Source organism: Pelophylax lessonae, assembly GCF_965119305.1.
Source record: "Pelophylax lessonae genome assembly, chromosome: 4".
Taxonomy (NCBI): domain Eukaryota; kingdom Metazoa; phylum Chordata; class Amphibia; order Anura; family Ranidae; genus Pelophylax; species Pelophylax lessonae.
Window position 1 is genome coordinate 62,460,046 of NC_138771.1, and position 21,897 is coordinate 62,481,942.

General features: G+C 46.1%; 1 protein-coding gene across 1 annotated transcript in view; it reads left to right on the top strand.

Moving 5' to 3' along the window:
* Positions 1-213: 213 nt before the first annotated feature.
* Positions 214-21,897, top strand: part of LOC309553467 (ras and EF-hand domain-containing protein-like) — a 113,114-nt gene continuing 91,430 nt past the window's right edge. The window contains exon 1 of the mRNA XM_082254672.1: positions 214-644. Coding sequence (XP_082110798.1) covers positions 331-644 — 314 coding nt within the window. The 5' untranslated portion in view covers positions 214-330. The remainder of the gene's footprint in view (positions 645-21,897) is intronic.

A 21,897-nucleotide genomic window follows, 5' to 3' on the forward strand; every position in this document is an offset into this window, starting at 1 on the left:
GTAAATAGTAGCAGTGCTGATCCTCACATTAATACACAGCATACATAGAGGATCTTCTCATTGATATATAGTATACATAAAGGAAGTGTTGATCTTTACATTGATACATTGTATACATAGAGGATCTTCACATTGATACATAGAGCATCTGCACATGTATACATAAAGGAAGTGCCAATCTCCGCATTGATACATTGTATACATAGAGAAGTGTTGCTTTTTACATTGATACATAGTAGCAGTGCTCTCCCTCTCCTGATCCGGTGTCTCTGGACGGTTTTACCCATGTTGATCACCTAGGAGGACTCTGCCACCCCCCCCCCGGAGGTGATGGGCTCAGCACCCAATCTCTCGCACCTCCGGAGCCTGTTCGCCGCCTGCGATGTGAATGGCTCCGGGTTGGTGGAGTTGGAGGACTTTGCGACGGTGTGCACGGATCTGGGGGTGCAGCCCAGTCTGGTCCGGCCTCTGTTCCGCAGGCTGGATGTGGATCAGGACGGGATCATCGACTTCCAGGACTTCGCTGCCCGCTTTGAGGAGGTATCCGAAGCTCTCAATCTATCGGCTTTCCCATCCACTGAGCCGCCCCCCGCCTGGGAGGAGCTGGAGAGGAGGCTGGGGGGAGAAACTCAGCACCTGGCCAGGTATGGGGTCCCTCTGTGTGTGTGGGTGGAGGGGGGGGGGTTCCCTCTGTTTGGGGGATGATTTGTTATCCTTTTATTGTTAGTCTTGCATGGAGTGGGGAGGGATTAGAACAGCTATCAGTTGTCTTTGATGTCTGTGTTCCTGTTTGGGTCCTGGTGACAGTTATCACTGACAGTGAAAGCCAATCCAAAACAGTAACAGAGGGGAAATCTTCCAATGGTGACAACCAAGGATTCCTTCACTATCTTGTGGTGGTTATGGGGCAGGAAGTGAATGGAATTCTCCCCAATGAAACACAGAAGGTTAAAAAAAAGTGGCTTTAACCCTCCCTGACTCTATCCAAAATAAAAACAAGACTTTGCCGTTAGTTCTTTTTAAAGCCCAACTACAGTCACATCTATTTTTATTATTTCTAAATCTGGCCATACACTATACAATCTGATTGTTATAGAGATCTACTAGCACTATGCAGTGCCTGCCTGATTGGATACATAATAATTGGGCTGTTTACATTAGTCCTTCTGTTAAAAGTAGAACTATAAGTAAAACATTTTCTATTTTGGATAGCGTAAGAGAGGGTTATAACCACTGTCAGGTTCTTTTTGCCATTTGTGCCTCTTTGGGAAGATTTTTCCTTCACTTCCTGTCCCATAGCCCAACAGGAAGTGACAGGAAATCCCTGCAAGTTAAAGGAAACTCTAGCCAACTTTTTCTCTTACAAGAGACCGCCACTGAGCCTATCCTTCTCCATTTACACGTGCCAACAGCCCAAAGGGGGGAGGCTCGTCCCCCGAAATGCGTTGGCTTGATCTGTACTCTCATTATTTTCAATAAAAGATTGTAATCCTTCCATCACTCTGATACCGGGTGCTCCTCTCTCCCCATCCCAAATATCTTCCCCATTGAAGTGAAATCACAGTTGTACCAGTAAGGTAGCAGCCCATACCTCCAAAGGGAGTCCAAGACCGCCACTCATCCGTGTAACCACCTAATGCTGACTTAAGAATTACTAAGGACCAGTTCACACCATAGAAATGGAGGAGTCCGGATGCTTCCCAGTTGCTTTTCTGCCTGCATGTTTTTGATGCGTTTCGGTGCGTTTTTGATGAGTTTTTGGTGCATTTTTGATGCAGTCCAGTGCATTTTCCCTTCTTTTTTCTTAACCTCAAATAAGGTTCCGGTGTGTTTAGGTGCATTCTGGTACGTTGAGATGCATTGTACAGCGTTCCAGTACAGTCTAGTGCAGGAAAAATGCAGCATGTTCTACTTTTTTTCTGGAACTGCAAGCACTTGTGTGAACTATGCCATCCACAGCCATATAACTAAAGCCCCGTACACACGTACCGATCGTCGGCCGACCGATCGGCCGTCTTTTGTCCAGGGATGTCATGTCTGTTGAAAACTGCAAAAGACTGCACACGAATTTTGTCGGCCAACAACAGCCGACTGCAGAAGTGATGTCCTGTTCTGGTTTACTTTCCTTGTCTTTTTTCTTTTCTGAGCATGCCCAGTCTTGCAAATCTGCTGTCTGTCGGCCAAAATCTGTACTGACTGGCGAACAATCGGCCGTTCTGGTGTTGGCCAACAAAAATTTTAATGCCTGCACGACAGATTCTGTTCGGCCGAAAATGCGCTGTCGGCTGTCGGAAGCATCATACTAACAAGCCTACAATCGGCCGATCGGTCGTGGGCCGAATATTTACGGCCGACAATCGGTACGTGTGTACGGGGCTTTAAGCCTTGTACACGCAACGATTGTTGGCTGTGAATTTTCGGCCAACATCCGATCGGCCGATTGTCAGCTTGTTAGTATGATGCTTCCGACAACCGACTGCGACTTTTCGGCCGAAACAAATCTGGTCTGCAGGCTATAAAATTTTTGTTGGCCGTCAACAGAACGGCCGATTGTTCGTCAGTCAGTACAGATTTCGGCAGACAAAAATCAGATGAGCAAGACTGGGCATGCTCAGAGAAGAAAAAACACACGGAAAGTAAACCAGAACATGACATCACTTCTGAAGTTGGTTTTTGTTGGCCGATAAAATTTGTGTGCAGTCTAGAGCACATTTCAACCAACACAACAACACTGGACAAAAGACGGACGATCGGTTGGCCAACAATCGTTGCGTGTTTACGAGGCTTTACTTTCCATGTGTTTTTGATGCAGAAAAAAAGACCACACTGGATTGCATGTGGTGTGAACTGGCCCTTAATCAGTCCAGTGTGGTCTCTATTTCAAGTCCGTTACGATATAGTACTGTGACAGCCGGAACCTGCCAGAATACCCAAACAATGGCTGCATTTAATTGGATTGGTTAACACAGTTTTAGGCCCGGCTTCATTGAACTTTTTATTTGAGCGATGTTTGGCAGGAGGTGGCCAACAGATTCACCCATTGAGTGAATTTTGGCCACCCATAAAGAACATTTTGGCTGATTCTTCAGGAACTAGCCCAAATTCACTCCATGTATGGCCAGCTTAGAGATATTCTACAGCTCTCCTCAAAAATTAAAAGTCATTAGAAACAAATACTGTAGCTGCTGACTTTTAACCACTTAAGCCCCGGAAGATTTTACCCCCTTCCTGACCAGGGGGTATTTTGTGATTCGGCACTGCGTGACTTTAACGGACAATTGCGCGGTCGTGCGACGCTGTACCTAAACGAATTTGACGTCCTTTTTTTCCCACAAACAGAGCTTTCTTTTGGTGGTATTTGATCACCTGTGCGATTTTTTGATCACACGCTATAAACAAAAAAACAGCGTCAATTTTGCAAAAATAACAATATTTTTCACATTTTTTTATATGAAATTCCCCCCAAAAAAAAGTAAAAATCAAAATTTTTTAAAATTTTCGGCCAATTTGTTTTATGCTACATATGTTTGGTAAAAAAAATTGCAAAAAGCGTATTTTGATTGGTTTGCGCAAAAGTTATCGCGTTTACTAACAAAGGGAAAGATTTTTGTCATTTTTGTTGTTTTTTTTTTAACGCGTAATGGCGGCGATCTGCGATTTTTTTTTTTTTTTTTTGCGGTACTGCGACATTGGGGCGGACAGATCGGACCCTTGACTGACATTTGTGACACTTTTGGGGTTACCAGTGACATTTCTACAGTAATCAGTGCTATACATATGCACTGTTACTGTAAAAATACACTGGTTGTGAAGGGGTTAACTTTATTTGGGAGGGAGGGGCTGTGTGTATCCCTAGGGGCGTGCTTTCTACTGTGATTGGCTGTGGCTTGAGCTGTAAGGACACTGATCAACGGATCTACATACTAGATCCGTTTGATCAGTGTCTTTACAGCGAGGAGAATGACAGGTGGCTTGTTTACACAAGCTGCCTGACATTCTCCCTCTCCCCCGCCGATCGCCGAGTGACCGGCAGACATCGGGTCCGCTGGTCACACGCGCGGGTGGGTCCGTGACCACGCGGGAGCGCGCCTCCGGGGGCGCGCGCTCGCTCCCTAGACCCTCACACGCTAGTGACGTAGCCCTACGTCACTTTGCCTGTGAGGGGCTGACTGCCGACGTAGATCGGCGTTAGGCAGTCGGCAAGTGGTTAATAAAAGGAAACTTACCTGTCCGGGGATTAACTGCTGTCCTCACCCGGGCCCCCCCCCCATAAAACGTGCCTAAGGACCCTTTCATGCAGTCTTTCTGATGAGGTCCTGTCAGTTTTTCAGGTGGACCTGTTTGGATGCTCCATGTACCTGAATGGAGCAGCGGATGTCAGAGGTGACACCCCTTGCTATCCGATCTGATCCTGTCCATGAAATCTGGATGGATGGAAACCCTATTTTCCATCCCTCTGGAGGATTGGATCGAATGAAAAACGGACAGGCGGTCAGTTCTCATCCGATCTCCCATAGAGGAGAGCGGGGATCTGACAACTCTGTCTCTGCAAAGTAAGTGGAGACCGAGCTGTCATCCGCCTGCTCAGCGGTGATCAACGGATCGATCCCCACTGAGCAAAACAAAGTCTGCCGGGGGCACCGCTTGTGTGAAAGGACCCTGAGAGTCGGTTCACACTACTCTGACTTGTCAGGCGACTTGGTTGCCTGACAAGTAGCTCCCAATGCTGTGCAATGGAACCGTTATAATCAGAGCGACTCAAGTTGCTCCGACTTAGAAAAAGGTTCCTGCACTATTTATGGGCGAAGTCGGAGCGACTTGCATTGACTTCTATTATGAGAAGTCGTTTGCAAGCCGCAATGAAGTTGCGCTGCACGGGTGACTTCAAAGTCGCCCAAAGTCCGGGCGACTTTGAGTCGGATTAGTGTGAACCGGCTCTAGAAGTTAAAGAGGAGGGGGAAGGAGGCAGAGAAGCAGAACTTAGGGTTGAAGTTCCGCTTTAAGATGAGCTTTATGCTTTATCCATTAAACTGGTGGTAGGGACCTAAGGATATAAGAACAGCCCGGGGCTCATGGTACAAATATCCCACTGAAGGGCGAAGAGTCGCTAGGACAGTGGGGTGTTATATATGGTCCAAATATCGGCCGGTATTACAGAAACCGGCCAGCATTTGGCCAGTGTGTATGGCAGCCTGTACAGCGATCAGCCCTGGTAGCCAATGGTTACAAGCAATGACTGGAAAGATAATAGAGGGGAAATCTTTCAATGAGGACTCTACTTCTGGTGACTTGGGAGTCCCCAAGGAATTCCCCTAATTTGCAGTGATTTCCTCTCACTTCCTGTTTGGTTATGGGACGGGAAGTGAAGGGAAATCTCTGCAATGGGACCCAGATGGCGAAAAAAAAAAAATCTGACCGGGTTTATAACCCTCCCTTGCTGTATTCTACTTTAAGGGGATCCCTATAGAAATAGCAAAATATCTATATATGGGAATCAGGACCACCTTCCTCCTGCTGGTAATCCTCTACTGATAACTAAAGATCAATATAGAGGGGATGGTCAGCAACCTGTAGATGGCGGACAGGTGACTGGTAGATGGCGGTCTGGGCTTGCTGACCCGCCATCCCCGGAACATCAGAGTGCAATGCAGAGGGACTACTTGTAAAGTTGGAGGTGTAGTAGGGAGAAAGAGCCGCATAAGCCGATGCCTCCTCTGTAGTGCCGGCTCCTGTCCCATGCGGAGTGATACCAACTGCACTCCACCTCTTATCCCTGCTAGCGGTCTCCAGTGTGGTTCCATCAGCAGGAAAGAAGAGATCTTCAGGTCAGTGTGAAGCAATACACTGGGCATATAGTATACGGCTGCTTTCACACTGATGTGTCATGGTTTACCCACACCGCAGGTGCAATATGGTGTTGCAGGTTTTCTGCACTTAGCCAAAGATATCTGTTATATCCTCCTGTTTTACCACCCCCCAACTTTACATGTGACTGAGCCCTAAGGGTACCGCTGCCGAATGCAATAAGGGCTTATTCACAAATGCAGCAGCACTGCTGCTCCTCTGAAAAGCGATCTGACTGTGTGTTGACAGGTGATGAGCAGGTGATATATTGCCTCCTCACCACCTAATTTAAACCCTTGATTGCCGTGCAATGCACGAGATTGCGACATGGTAGTACAGCAATCAGAGGTTTGAATTCAGGTGTGAGAAGGCGGCACTGGCCAACACCGTACCCGGTGATCTTTGACTTATTACATGTTGTTGAGGTAGGTCCTCACCTCTTTATGGTTGCTTACTCCGGATATAGAGGAATTGGGACCGTCTTCCTTCCTCTGGGGATACTTCTAGTGCAGGGGTGTCAAACTCAATTTAATTGAGGGCCACACAAGCATTATGGTTGTCCTCAAAGGGCCGGTTGTATCTGTAAGACTATATATATTTTTTGTCTCAGAGAATAGGTGCAGGAACCTAACCAGGCCCCCCCACTGAACCGCATTGAACTATGGGTGTGGCCAAATTGCACTAACAGTGGGAGGATCTTAAAGGGGCTTTAAATACCAGGAGTGTTGAATATGCGGAGCTCAGGGATGCACTACGTATAGTGTGCAGAGTTCAGAGGTGCCCTATGTACAGAGTTTAGGAGTGCGCTGTGTACAGAGTGTAGTACTGAGGAGTGTGTTACATACTGAGTGCAGGGTTTAGGGGTGTGCTATGCAGTGTGCAGGAATCGGCTCTCTTTCACATCTCTCTCCCACCCTTTCCTGGTGCGAGGGCCACATGAAATGGCCTGGAGGGCCGGATTTGGCCCGTGGGCCTTGTGTTTGACACATCTGCTCTTGTGATAACTAAAGATCTGTATAAGGGAATCGGGATCACCTTCTCCTTGCTGGTAATCTTCTAGAGAAGTGTTTCTCAACCTTTTTTCAGTCGAGGCATCCTTTAAAAATATTGACAGCCTTGAGGCATCCTATTCTAAAATGTAAACTATTAGTTTTACATAATGCAACATCCACACATGTAGGACACCCAACGTTAGAGGTGATTTATTCTTCCAAATCCAATACACTATTGCACGCTGGTACTGACTAGTAGTCCAATGTTTCTCTTCTTCCTCAGTTTTTCTCCATCACTCAGCAAATTTAACCTGACAGAGAGGGGCAAGGAAGAATCAAACAAGGATGACCGACATCCTCCTTATCAACTGATGATGTCATTGGTTGTTAGGATCGCTCTGCTGATCCCCGCTGAGCAGGCAGATGACCGATCCTGTCCGCTCCGCTGTGCAGAGCAGACATGGACAGAGTCCCGCTCTCCTCTATGGGTAAATCAAGCGTAAACGGACCGCCTGTCCATTTTCATTCGATTCGATCTGCCAGACAGATGGAAAATAGGACCATCATCCATCTGGATTTTGTGATCAGATAGCAGCGGGTGTCAGTGAATATGTGTCGACTGACAAATGCGCTGCTCCATAGGGGAGACTGCAAGGTCCGATCAGGCCCTCCTGAAAAACTGACAGGCAGACAGGATCAGAAAGCCCGTGTGAAAGGGCCTTAAGGTAACAGGTTTAACCCTTCCTGAAACGAAAAAAAAAAAAAAGTATACGCTTACTTTCATGGTTGTACAGTAATACCTTGGTTTGCGAGTAACCTGGTTTATGAGCGTTTTGAAAGACAAAGAACATTTTTTTTTTTTTTTTTTCTTCTTCCTTGACATGCGAGCGCTGTCTTGATATACGAGCAGTATTAGACTCACAATGTTAAAGTGGTTTAGTACAGTATAAGCATGCCATCCCCTCTGTTATATAACATTATGTCTCCCTGTACTGTAAATAAAAGATGTGGATTTCTACTGTATCAGAGTGTCTCCTGGTGCTCACGTGATTCCTCGTCTCTCTCCCTCCCCCCCCCCGGCGGGCAGGGCCAACCACTCCTGCTGACGTCTTCTGGGGAGGAGAGAAGCAGAGAGCCGTGGAGTCACGTGAGCGCCGGGAGACGCTCTGATACAGTAGAAATCCACATCTTTTATATACAGTACACAGGGACATGTAATGTTATTTAACCACTTTACCACCGGAGGATTTTGCTGCCTTACGTCTGAGCCACTTTTTGCGATTCGGCACTGTGCGACTTTGACAATTGCGCGGTTGTGCGACGCCGTACCCAAACGAAATTACGTCCTTTTTTTCCCACAAACAGAGCTTTCTTTTGGTGGTATTTGATCACCTGTGCGATTTTTACTTTTTGCGCTATAAACAAAAAAAGGGCGAAAATTTTGAAAAAATAAAAATATTTTTCACATTTTTTTATATGAAATTCCCCCCCAAAAAAATGTAAAAATCTAAATTTTTTTAAATTTTTGGCCAATTTGTTTTCTGCTACCTATGTTTGGTAAAAAAAAAATCACAATAAGCGTATTTTGATTGGTTTGCGCAAAAGTTATTGCGTTTACTAACTAAGGGAAAGATTTCTGTCATTTTTGGTGTTTTTTTTTTTTTTTTTTAACGAGTAATGGCGGCGATCTGCGTTTTTTTTTTTTTTGCAGGACCGCGACATTGCGGCGGACAGATCGGACCCTTGACTGACATTTTTGACACTTTTGGGGGTACCAGTGACATTACTACAGTAATCAGTGCTACTGTTACTGTAAAAATGACACTGGCAGGGAAGGGGTTAATTTTATTGGAGAGGGAGGGGTTAATGTATGCCTGGTGCTTACTGACGTGTGTGGGGGGGAGGTGACTGAGTGACACAGGGACAGATCGCATGTTCAGCTATGCTGAACCCTGCAATCTGTCACTGTTTGTCACTTAGGAGATCCGCCCGCTCTGTTTACAGAAGCGGGCGGATCTCCAGACTCGATTCCCCCGACGATCGGGGAAGAGCGGCGGCGATCGCCGCTGCTCCTCCCCTGGCCTGACTCCCGCTGTGACTGAAAACAGCGGGAGCGAGCCTCCGGCCACGCGCGAGCGCCGCCCACAAGGGGAGGAGTCCAGCGACGTAGGTCTACGTCGCTGGACGGAATCGAGCCACTTTGCCGCAGTACAGTCCCAGTGACTGGTCGGCAAGTGGTTAACAGAGGGGATGGCTTATACTGTACAGTCCTGTACTTTAGATATGACAGCAGCATATCTTTATTTATACCAATAAATGGTTGTGGAACAAATTATCTGAGTTTCCATTATTTCTTATGGGAAAGTTTGCTTTGATATGAGTGCTTTGGATTACAAGCATGCTGCTGGAACTAATTATGCTCGCAATCCAACCTATTACTGTATCTTGCTTTCTTTCCTCCATGTTGTTTTTGCGTGTTTTTTTTTTACAGTTTCTAGGAATGTATAGAATTCAGCCAGGTTGTTTTTTCTGGGAGCTGCGTGTTTCGTTAGGTAGGGTGGTTCAGCTATATAGATAGACATTGTTGTCTATTGTAGGGGTGGTCTTTGTGTAAAATTGTTGCTGTGTATCCTTGGAGACTAGTAGCTGTAGACAAGGAACTGTAAAAAGGAAAACCCATTTTTTGGCTGGATTGGCCAGTTTCCATTTGTAAATGTGGTTCCCTAACTACTTCACTCCCGGAAGGTTTACCCCCCTTCATGACGAGGCCGTTTTTTTTTGCGATACGGCACTGCATTAATCTAACTGGCAATTGCGTGATCGTGCAACACTGTACTGAAATAAAATTGATGTCCTACTTTTCCCCACAAATAGAGCTTTCTTTTAGTGGTATTTGATCACGCGTTTTTTATTTTTTGCACTAGAAACAAAAATAGAGTGACCATTTTGAAAAAAAAAAAAAAAAAAAATATATTTTTTACTTTCTGCTGTAAAACATATCCAATAAAAAAAATGAAAAAAAATCGAAATTCTTCATCAATTTAGGCCAATATGTATGTATTCTGCTACATATTTTTGGTTAAAAAAAAAAAAAAATTTAAAAATGAGCGTATATTGATTGGTTTGTACAAAAGTTATAGCGTCTACAAACTGAATCTTTATTTATTTATTTATTTTTACTAGTAATGGCAGCGATCAGCGACTTATTGCGGGACTGCGATATTGCCGTAGACAAATCGGACACCTAACTGACACTTTTTGGGGACCAGTGACACTAATACAGTGATCAGTGCTAAAATATAAACACTGTCACTGTACTAATGACACTGCCTGGGAAGGCATTAACATCAGGGGAAATCAAAGGGTTAAATTTGCTCCTAGGAGTGCTTTCTAACTGTGTGGGGGAGATGCTTTGAATGGGGGGGAAGACAAAGATCTGTGTTTCTGCTTAGCAGGAACACAAGATCTCCATCTTCCCCTCTCACAGAATCTGTACTGCCCCAGACCAGGTGCCAGAATTCATGTACAGGTACGTTATTTCATGCAGGAGGGCTGCCCTGCCGCAGTACATTTGCGTGGGGCGGTCCATAACAGGTTAGAGTCTATCTCCATGTTTACTTTCACTTTAAATCGTTTTTTTTTTGGGCCAAGTTGTCACAATCATAGTGATGCATTGTAAAAGTGATGTGAATAAGAACTACATACATTTTGTACGTGTCGGAATTTTTATTGAAACTGTTGCAATGCTTTCATAAATTTGGATTGCTTTCATAAAAACCTTTATGAGATTTTAAAGGGTCCATATTGCTAGGAATGCTAGAGACCCATTTTTCGATCGGGGTTCCTGCACCGCATTCCAATCGCACTGATATTTGCGATCTGCAACGTGCAAAGTTAACGACACCCCAAACACAGGTCATAAATGCAGTGCGTTTGCCTGCACCTGATTGCACTGTGTCACATGGTACAAAAGTACCAAACGTTCCGGATGTAGTGCGTTTCCAAATGTACTGCAAAAGTACTTGTGGTGTGGTGCGATTTCAGCCGATTTAGAGTGAATGGGCTGAAATTGTACTGCACAGAACTGCATATGAATCGCAAAGGAACGCACAACAGCATTACCATAGATCCTATACTGCCCGTGCCTTACATAACTTGTTACAAAGTTTAAGTGGTTCTAAAGCCTTAAAGCGGAGTTCCACCTAAAAGTGGAAGTTCCGCTTTCAGGACTCCTGACCCCCTGACATGTAATTTTTTTTTTTGGGGGGGGGGGGGGGAGCAGGTACCTAGTTTTGACAGGTACCCGCTCCCACTCCTGCTCAGGCGGCCTAGTTGACTCGAGCCAAAGTTATCTCTCCCCCTCCTTCCTGCAGTCTTCTGGGACACGTCACAGGCCCCAGACGATTGCCCTGCCATTCAGGACGCGCAGCGTGACTCCCGCATGCACAGTGTGCACCTGGCTTACGAAGCAGCAAGCTGTCACAGCCAGGTGCCCACACTAGTAATACAGGGGAGAGGGAGAGAACCAAGGGTTCGGACGGCCGCATTGCTGGATCGTGGGACAGGTGAGGGTGTGTTTAATAAAAGTCAGCAGGTACACTTTTTGTAGCTGCTGACTTTTTATAAACACAAAAATGGCTGGAACTCCGCTTTAAGGTTTTTCATCTTATTGCAGTCTATGCTTTAGGGTAAAAAACCTTTTGTGCTGCAGCTCCCCCACCTCTTTTCTTCCCTCTCACTCCCGCTGCTGTCTCCCTTCTCATTGGAAAGATTGGTAGCTTTATCTCTTTTGGTTGTGCCCCCACATTCGTCCCTCCTGGGAAAACGTCATTGGCTCCCACTGCTGTCAGTCATAAGCTGTGACACAGGAGTGGGGGGCTGGGCCCAATCCCACTGCTGTCAATCATAAGCTGTGGCTAGTGACGGCTGGGGCTCCATGGGCCCGGGGTGGGGGGGGGGTGTCAACAGACCGACCGCACCATACCCCCTCCCTCCCGGACCACACCGGGCTGCACACCATCCCCCCTCCCCGGAACCACAGCGAGACAGGAGAGGAGAGGACAGGAGAGGACAGGCAGGACCCCCCCCCCCCACTCACTTTGCCTGGATGCAGCAGCAGGCGGCGGCAGCTTTGGCCTTTTCCCCGTCTTCTGCGTCTCCTTTATCCTCCTCCATGCCCAATGGCATGGCTTCTCCTTTCGGCCAATCGGGAAACGGGTCTCAAAACCTGCTTCCTGATTGGCCAGGAGGAGGATCCATGTCACAACTGGGTGGGCTCGGGGTGCACTGCTCTGCTCTAATCACATGGTTAAAAAAAAAAAAATAAAAAGCCCCATTGAACTCCATGCGTCCGCATGTAGATTAGGGGGCCGGACGCATGGATAGGGGCGGCGCCCCTGCACCCCATATGACGAGCCGCCACTGGCTGTGACATGGGGGTGGGGGGCGGGGCCCAGTCCCACTGTCTGTCAATGGACGCAGCAGTGGGACTTGGGAGTGAGATGCTTTCCGTGGGGCATCTGCCAAAGGGGAGGGGCCCGGAGCACTGCTGGGGGACCCCAGAAGAAGAGGTTTGAGGCTGCTCTATGCAAAACCATTACACAAAGCGGGTAAGTATAGACATGTTTGTTATTTACATTTTTTTTTTTTTTTTTTTAAACGAGGCTTTAGTAACACTTTAGAGCCGGTTCACATTAGCGCAACACGACTCCTTACTACTTCGGGGGCGACTTGTGCATTACATTGCACCACGACTTCGGAGCGACTTGCAGGGACTTCACATAATGGAAGTCTATGCAGGTCGCTCCGAGGTCGCCCCGAAATAGTACTTTTTCTAAGTCGGAGCGACTTGTGTCGCTCCTATTAGAACGGGTCCTGTAGCGGTCAATGGACCGCGAGGGAGCGCGACTTGTCAGGCTGACAAGTCGCGCTAATGTGAACCGGCTCTAAATCTAGTTCAACCAATTGAAAAAAAACAAACAAATAGAAAACCTGCATATACACAATCCCTATACCCACAATTGATCCAGAGGAAGGCAAAAAAAAAATCAGTAAAGTATGATCCAATTTCCTGTGCAAGGGGGAGTTTGTTCCTTCCTGATCCCCCGGGAGTCAATCCGATATTTCCTGGGTCAACCACCCCTGGTGTTATTACCTATAAATGGTGTATAAATGCCTTCCCTTCAGCCAAACCTGGAATCCCTGTGTTAAATAGGGGGGCAGTAATATCACTCCCTCCATCATATGACAGGCTTAGCAATTGCCTAGTTCACTGACGGGAGGAAATCACCTTTTCCTATACCTGGAAGTATGTTGTTTTTTTCTTTTTTTTTTATGCAGCAAAGACTTATGTGGTGCAGAATTTCTGGTAATGTGAATATGAGTGGGGTGGGGGGTAAAGAACATAACAGGAAAACCTGCCACTGCTTTCCTCAATCTGAAAATGAGGAATCGAAAGGGTCAGATAATTAGAAAACAATGGTCATCATCCTATAAATTGCCATATTTAATTACATTCACAGCAGGACAATCATTTTCCATTAGTCTGAAATTAAAATGTCTCAAGCTGACTCAAGCACAACACCAATATGAGTGACATTTATGGATGTGGTAAAATCAAGCAACCTTTATATGATTTGCATTTACTGGCATGTGCATTCTATTCTTCAGAGTGCATTACATATTATTTCTGTAGCCTTCCTGGTAGAGTTGAAAGCTTTTCTTAGGGCCCTTTCACATAGGCTTTCCTGATCAGATCCACCTGTCAGTTTTTCAGGCGGATCTGATCGGAGGCTCCATGCACCTCTATGGAGTAGTGGATGTCAGCGGTGACATCTCCGCTGACACCCGCTGCTCTCCGATCCGATCCTGTCCATGAAATCCAGACAGATGGAAGCCCTATTTTCAGAGATGTATAGTAACTAATTAGAACTACTTCACTACTGTACTTAAGTACAGAAAGGCGGTATCTGTACTTTCCTAGAGTAGAATTTTTTTCTCCTACTTCCACTTTTACTTCACTACATTTTTTCAATGATTTCAATACTTCTACTCCGATCATTTTTTTTTGTGCTGCATAGTTACTCGTTACAATTATAAAAATGACCACTGCCAGAACAGTAGATGGCAGGTTTCATGAAGCTCAAAACATGTGTATTATCAGCGCATACGAAAATAAAAGCTACTGTATGTATAAATAAAAGCTGCATTTGAAATAATAAAAGACAATATGATGTTCAAACTTTTGACTTCTTTCTTTAATAACTACATAACACAGTACTTGTACTTTTACTTTCAGTACTTGAGTAGCAATTTTTTTTTCAAAACTACTGGTACTTTTACTTTCAGTACTTGAGTAGCAACATTTTTAAAAAAACTACTTGCAATACTTAAGTACAAAAAATGTTGAATACTTTAGTACTTCTACTCAAGTCACTTTTTGATCGAGCACTTCCACTTCTACTCAAGTCACTTTTTGATCGAGCACTTGTACTTTTACTCAAGTATGGGTTTCTAGTACTTTATATAACTCTGCCCATTTTCCATCCGTCTGGAGGATCGGATGAAAACAGACAGGTGGCCGTTTTCATCCAATCTCCCATAGAGGAGAGCAGGGCTCTGACAGCCGTGTGAAAGGACCCTGGCTCCATCCATACTTGAGCATATTCAGGCAATTTAAAGTCCTTTTTTTGCCTGTTTTTTTTTTTTCACGTTTTAGGAGCAATGTGCCATACAGGGGCTCCTTTGGGTCAGGAACATTTTTTTTTTTTGTCCCCATAGACTGTAGTAACTGGAGCACCTGAAAAAATGTGTGTAAAGGCTAGTACACACTATAAGAAAATTGGGCAAACATTTTCGTCCATAGAATTTTTGTATGATTTTCGTATAGTGTGTACAGATCTTTCCACAGCCCATTCAGAATTTTCGTACGAAAATTCTCGAAGGGACAAACTCCATAATGTTTCTTGTACAGAAAAAAAACTAACAATATTCGTTTCTGTCTTCGTACGATTTTTGTACAAGAAAAATCAGAAAAGAAAGACTGCGCATGATCAGAAACAGTAAACAACTTAAAAAAAGGCCTTTGTCGTACGAGAATTTTTGTACAACTTTTCTTTCATCGGTTCCGATTTACTGTGAAACAACGAGGAAAATCGGACAATCATTCGCCCAATTTTCTTATAGTGTGTACCAGCCTTTATACACACTTTGCAGGTGCTCCCATAATAAAAGTGTATGGGCCCAACAACGCATGCACCATTGAAGTCTGTGGGGCCAAAAACACACAAAGCTGCCTGGAAAAATCCTCCTCCTCTACTTCTTCTTTTTATGTTTATATTTTTTTATTTCACTCTATAGCAAAGCACCATACAATCTACAGATGATAGTCTTCATAGAGGAAGGAATACATAACAGGCATATATCACAGTATAATGAGACCAAAGAAGGTTAAGTCCACATCACAGAGATCTTACGTCAGTGTCAAAAATGCCATACGTCTCAGCCCATTGCAAGGCTACGTTACAATTGAGGACCCCATAAAGTTGTATCCTTATACCCACACACCAAGTTTATCAGCTGAGATCTGGACAACTAGTGCTGAAGCCAAGAGAGCAGCGGGATAGGGGATAAGAGACAAGCCTGAAGTAAAGGGGAGAGGGAGAAAGAGAAAGAAAATATAACAGATAAGAAGGGGGAAAAAGGAAAGGAAATGAGAGGGGAAGTATGGAAAGGATAAAGGTAAACCAGAGGTACATAATAGAGATAGACCGATTATCGGCAGGGCCGGAACTTTTGTGTTGCCAATATTTTTGTGACGTCATTCTGCCTTCTTAGGCCGCCTCCCTCGCTTTGGACAGTCTCGTATGGAGTCGGGACTAGTCTCGTGGGAGTGTATCACAGCCATACACCCACCCACAGCAGCCAGCCATGCACAGCCACAGGCCCTGTACCAGCCAGCCACAGGCGCTGTACCAGCGAGCCAGTCAGCCACCCACAGGCTCTGTTCCAGCCACCAACAGGCCCTGTTCCAGCCAGCCACAGGCACTGTACCAGCGAGCAAGCCAGCCAGCCCCCCACAGGCCCTGTACCAGCCAGCCCCCCACAGGCCCTGTACCAGCCAGCCCCCCCACAGGCACTGTACCAGCCAGCCACCCACAGCCCCTGTGCCAGCCAGCCACCCACCATAGGGTGCCAGACAGCCAGTCACCCACCCACCCACCACAGGGTGCCAGACAGCCAGCCGCCCACAGGCACTGTACCAGCCAGCCGCCCACAGGCCCTGTACCAGCCAGCCACCCACAGCCCCTGTGCCAGCCACCCACCTACCACAGGGTGCCAGCCAGCCAGCCACCCACCACAGGGTGCCAGCCAGCCAATCACCCACCACAGGGTGCCAGCCACCCACCACAGGTTGCCTACCAGCCACCCACCATAATGTGCCAGACAGCCAGCCACCCACCACAGGGTGCCAGACATCCAGCCACCAACCACAGGGTGCCAGACAGCCATTAAGCATTAAACAAAAATTAACATGTTCAGTACAAGATTTGTGTCAAAAATTGTCTTTATTTTTCAAAACATTAAATGTACAATATATCGGCCCATATCGGCCGATACGTTGTGACCAAAATACCGGTATCGGCCCTGAAAAAAACATATCGGTTGATCCCTAGTACATACTACATGATGGCCTGCCTTTACTGAGGCAGAGCCTGCACTACCAGTGTGGACATATAAGAGGCATAGACCTGCAAATATTGGTAATTATTAGACATGTGCAATTCATTTTGGTCCGGATGTAAATTTTTGGTTATGAAATAGTAACAAATATTCGGATATATCCGAATCTCTGAATGGAAAAGTAACGAATTTCATTGAAATCCATTAAAATTAGTTTAGTTTATTTGTTTTCCAACGAATTCCAACTTTTCAGAAAGATTAGAATACGGATCAGTCGAAAAACGATCGACCAATTTGAATTCTGTGTGAATAAATAGCTGGTTATTAAGCAGCCTAACGGGAAGCCGCATCCTCAACAAGCATGAGTCATCATCTGTCAGCGGACTTCCCCAATGACAGATGAATGTAAAGAAAAGAATGCCGGTGTCATAGATCAGCTGCGGAGCTAATCTGTGTCTTATTGTTTTTACCTTTTGCTGCTGTAGGTCTGCTGGCACCTGTGGTTCCACAAGCTTGTGCTCTGCTCTTGCTGTATTGACTTAGCAGCTATGGGTGTCGCCCGCTTCACCTGATGGTTAATATACCTTCCTTCCTGCTACTTCCTGTCCAACCTCCCATGTGTCTCCCTATGTAAATCCCACTCAGACCAGTTTCTGGTTTCTTGAGCAACACTTGTTCCTGAGCCCCTTCCGTGCAATCATTCCTAACCTGACTTCTCGTGGACGGATCTCTTGTGTACTGACTCCGCTAGTTCTCCTGATTAAGTTTGTTTGCTGCCCACCCTGACCTTGGCTAGTTATCCGGCTCTCCTTTTGCTCCATCCATCCGTGCCTGCACTGTGTCTTTGGGTACTCTCCTCAGGAGCAGGGTGAACCTGGAGGTCGTGACTTGAGGTCAGCACGCAGCTAAGTCCAAACTCCCGTGAGGGGGTCCCTGGCAGAACCGTGGCTGGCCCTTAGATTCCACGCCTCCGGGGAACCCGTGTCACCTTCTTGCCTGTGGGCTCACACCTGTAGAATTGCAACAGCCGGCAATAGCCCGACAAAAGAAAAATGTTAGAAAAAGGTGTAAGGCCCCCCCTCTAGTCCATACCAGGCCCTTTGGGCCAAAATGTAAAAAATAAAATTGCGTTGGGACCCCCCCCCCAAATCCATACCAGACCCTTATCCAAGCATGCAGCCTGGCAGGTCAGGAAAGGGGGGGGGGGGAGAATAAGCGCCCCTCCTACTGAACCATACCAGGCCACAACATGCCCTCAACATGGGGGATGGGTGCACCTTTCCCAATGTTGATGGGGACAAGAGCCTCTTCCCGACAATCCTGGGCTGTGATTGTCGGGGTCTGTGGGCAGGGGGCTCCCGCTGCTGTCAATCAAAAGTTGTGACACGGGAGTGGGGGGCGGGGCCGAGTCCCACTGTCTGTCAATGGATGCAGCAGTGAGACTCGGGAGCGAGCCCACACGGGTGCCCCTCATGGAAAGCAATTTTCCTTGGGGCACCTGATGAAGAGGAGGAGCCAGAAGTGCCGGCGGAGGACCCCAGAAGAAGAGGATCGGGGGTGTTCGTTGCAAAAACATTACACAGAACAGGTAAGTATAGGCATGGTTTGTTTTTATTATTTATTTATTTATTAAAACATCATACTTTTACAACCCCTTTAATTGAGGAGAATCTCTTAGGGTCCTTTCACACGAGCGCTCCGATCAGATCCGCCTGTCCGTTTTTTAGGCGGATCTGATCGGATCCTCCATGCATCCCTATGGGGCAGCAGATGTCAGCGGAGACATGTCCGCTGACACCCGCTGCCATCCGCATGCGATCCTGTCCGTGAAATCCGGACGGATGGAAACCCTATTTTCCATCCGTCCAGGGGATCGCCTGTCCGCTTTCATCCGATTCCCCCATAGAGATGCATGGGGCTCTGACACCTCCCTCTCCGCACACAGAGCAGCGAGGGAGCTGTCACCTTCCTGCTCAGTGGGGATCTGTGTTTATGATCCCCTGCTGAACAGCACGGATCCGCCTACGGTGGCAGACCGACCGTGTGAAAGGACCCTTACAGGAATGTTTTTTGGGTTTGAGGTCTGAGAACTAAGTTCTGCACCAAAAATTACTTGTAAAGCTCATATTTTCTTTCGTTGCCCACATTCTGCCTTTAAGACTGTAATGACATATTTTGTGACAATTATAATAATTAAATTTATACAATAATTACCTGTTTTGTCTACACTCACTTGTTGCATGCAAATTAAGGTTACATCCGGCTGTAACACTGAAAGTAGTGTAATAGCAGAGAACACGCTTTTTTGACTGCTTTGCCCATCCAAACTTTGTTCAGGTGTAATGCTGGAATTGTGCATTTTCCCACACTGCACAAAAATACACTGCCTTGTGCAGGCACGTGCGGGTGCCATTCGTTTTTTTTAAAGCCACCCTAACGTATCTAGCAAACACGCGGGTGTTCGTGCCCAGCAAAGTGCACTGTAAAGCAGTACCATGTATTTTGGCGCAGTGCAATTTTAAAAATCATGGCCGAAACTTGTTATGCATTTCACACTCATAGTGCAGTCCATTGAAATCTAAGGGCTGCCCTAAAATTCAATGTGTGGGGGAATGCGCAAAAAAGCGCATGTGCTCAAACGCACCTCCTGGTGTATACCAGCCCTTAAGCTAGGCATACACTAGTAAATTTAGGAACTAATCAGAAAAGATCAGAAAATTGAACGTACATTCTTGAAACCAAAAATTTAGATTCACAAGTTACCGGTATACTGACGACTCCGTCGCCACGGCCTGCTAGGACTTACGATGGGCTCCTTTCCTATACAGTATAAAACTATGGTGTCCCATATTCTTTAGCAGCGAGACTGACTATTACCTCAGTGTCGAAGTCATGTAACGCATTAAAGTTTTTGTTACCCTAAAAAAAAAAAAAAAAAATAGAGATCCTGTTTCCTTATAGCAGTACAGTGCTTGTGCTGTCTAAAGCCTCGTACACACGCAACGATTGTTGGCCGTAAATTTTCGACCAACGTCCGATCGTCCGATTGTCGGCTTGTTAGTATGATGCTTCCGACAACTGACTCCGACTTTTCGGCCGAACAAAATCTGGTGTGCATGCTATAAAATTTTTGTTGGCCGTCAACAGAACGGCCGATTGTTCTTCAGTTAGTACAGATTTCGGCAGACAAAAATGTGATGAGCAAAACTGGGCATACTCAAAGAAGAAAAAACACAGGAAATGTAAACCAGAACATGACATCACTTCTGAAGATGGTTTTTGTTGGCCGATAAAATTTGTGTGCAGTCTAGAGCACATTTCAACCAACACAACAACACTGGACAAAAGACAGCCGATCGGTCGGCCAACAATCGTTGCGTGTGTACGAGGCTTTACCTGCCTGTTACAAACTCACCGAGGACAGAGGCTTTTGAAGGAGACTGCAGGATAGCCTCTTGCCTACTGACTATGGGCCCTGGCTTTTAAGGGAACACTACTCTTTTTGAGGTGTATGCTCGGGGACCCTTGGAGTAATATTACTTTGGATTCAAGTCCCTGGCTCCCCAAGACACACAGAGTCTGGGACACTAGGTCTAGGATCCATGTTAAAGGCCTAGCTGCTTATTACAAATAAAGGACTGCTCCACACAGTCAAACTCATAGCAGAGGCTAATATCATCAGCTCAACCACCTGTCTTCCACACATTGTTAATTGTGCTAATTAACTCACCTATTGTCTACTGTGGGGATGTGTTTATACTTATAATAAGTATGTGTATAGTACTTCGATGTAGGAGAGGGACAGTCTGCTATTTGGGTCTCCTGATATTGTCTATTTAATAAGGTGTTCTGTGTTTATACTTAGGATTATGTGTAATGTACTTTGTTTTAGCCTTGTTGCAGTGCTTATTTAATTACCATGTTAACCGATTGCCGACCGCTGCACGACTATTTACTGCGGCAGTCAGCCCCGTACAGGCAAACCGACGTATAGCTACGTCGGTCGCCTACGAGCCTCTAGGGAGCGAGCGCACGCCACCGGAGGTGCACTCCCACCCTTGCTCGTTCACTGACATGTCTGCGCGAGTGACCGGCGGCTCCGATGTCTGCCGGTCCCCCGCGATCTCCCGGTGGAGAGGGAGAAAGGCAGGCGGCTAATGCAAACAAAGCCGCCTGTCATTCTCCCTGATCTAACTGCAGAGGCTACACGATCTTGCTATGTAGGATCGTATGTCTCTGTGGTTACATCACTAGCCACGCCCCTTTACAGTTAGAATCACGCCCCTAGGGACACACTTAACCCCTTGATCACTAACAAAGTTAACCCCTTCCCTGCCAGTGTCATTTTTACAGTAACAGTGCATATGTATAGCACTGATTACTGTAGTAATGTCACTGGTACCCCCAAAAGTGTCAAAAATGTTGGTTAGGGGTCCGATCTGTCCGCCGCAATGTCGCAGTCCCGCAAAAAAAATCGCAGATCGCCGCCATTACTAGCTAAAAAAAAACAATAAAAATGACATAAATCTTTCCCTTAGTTAGTAAACGCAATAACTTTTGCGCAAACCAATCAAAATACGCTTATTGCGTAAAAAAAAAAAAAAAAAATGTGAAAAATATTATTTTTTCAAAATTGTCGCTCTTTTTTTGTTTATAGCGCAAAAAGTAAAAATCGCACAGGGGATCAAATACCACCAAAAGAAAGCTCTGTTTGTGGGAAAAAAAGGACGTCAATTTCATTTGGGTACAGCGTCGCACGACCGCGCAATTGTCTGTTAAAATCACGCAGTGACGAGTCTTTGAGCAGGAAAATCCTCCGGGGCTTAAGTGGTTAATTTATAATATTGTCTGGGTCTGGATTCCCATTCACCTTTTGTTTTTGTCCAGATGGCTAGGTAATTAGCTCAGGTTATTTATGTTTCTGTATACAATTTCATCTGCATATGATGTAATCAGGCTCACCTGACCTGGTGTGGTATGTATTCTGTGTGAGTCTGTTCAATAAACTTTCCAGATCTTATACAAGCCAAGTTCTCGGCTAGTTTTGTATGGGGCGGCTATAATATCTGATATCTATGTTCAGACTGGAAGGAAGCGGTATACTGACGGAAGCACAAAAACTCAGTGTGTCAATTTAGTCACACTGCCACCTCTGGGAACTGTGAAAAACCTGGCCGATCCTCCCACTTCCTGTGTCCCCCTCACTGTGCTAACCACGATAATCATGGCTGCTGAGCCCTGATCACCGCAGTCTGCCTGCGCGCCTCTGTCATCCGCTGTTTCTCCTCTCTGCTGTCCCCCCTTCCCTCCCTGTCTGTCAGCTCCGTGTGTCTGTCTCCCCCCCCCCCCCCCCCCTGCTGCTGATAATAAACCAGTCAAA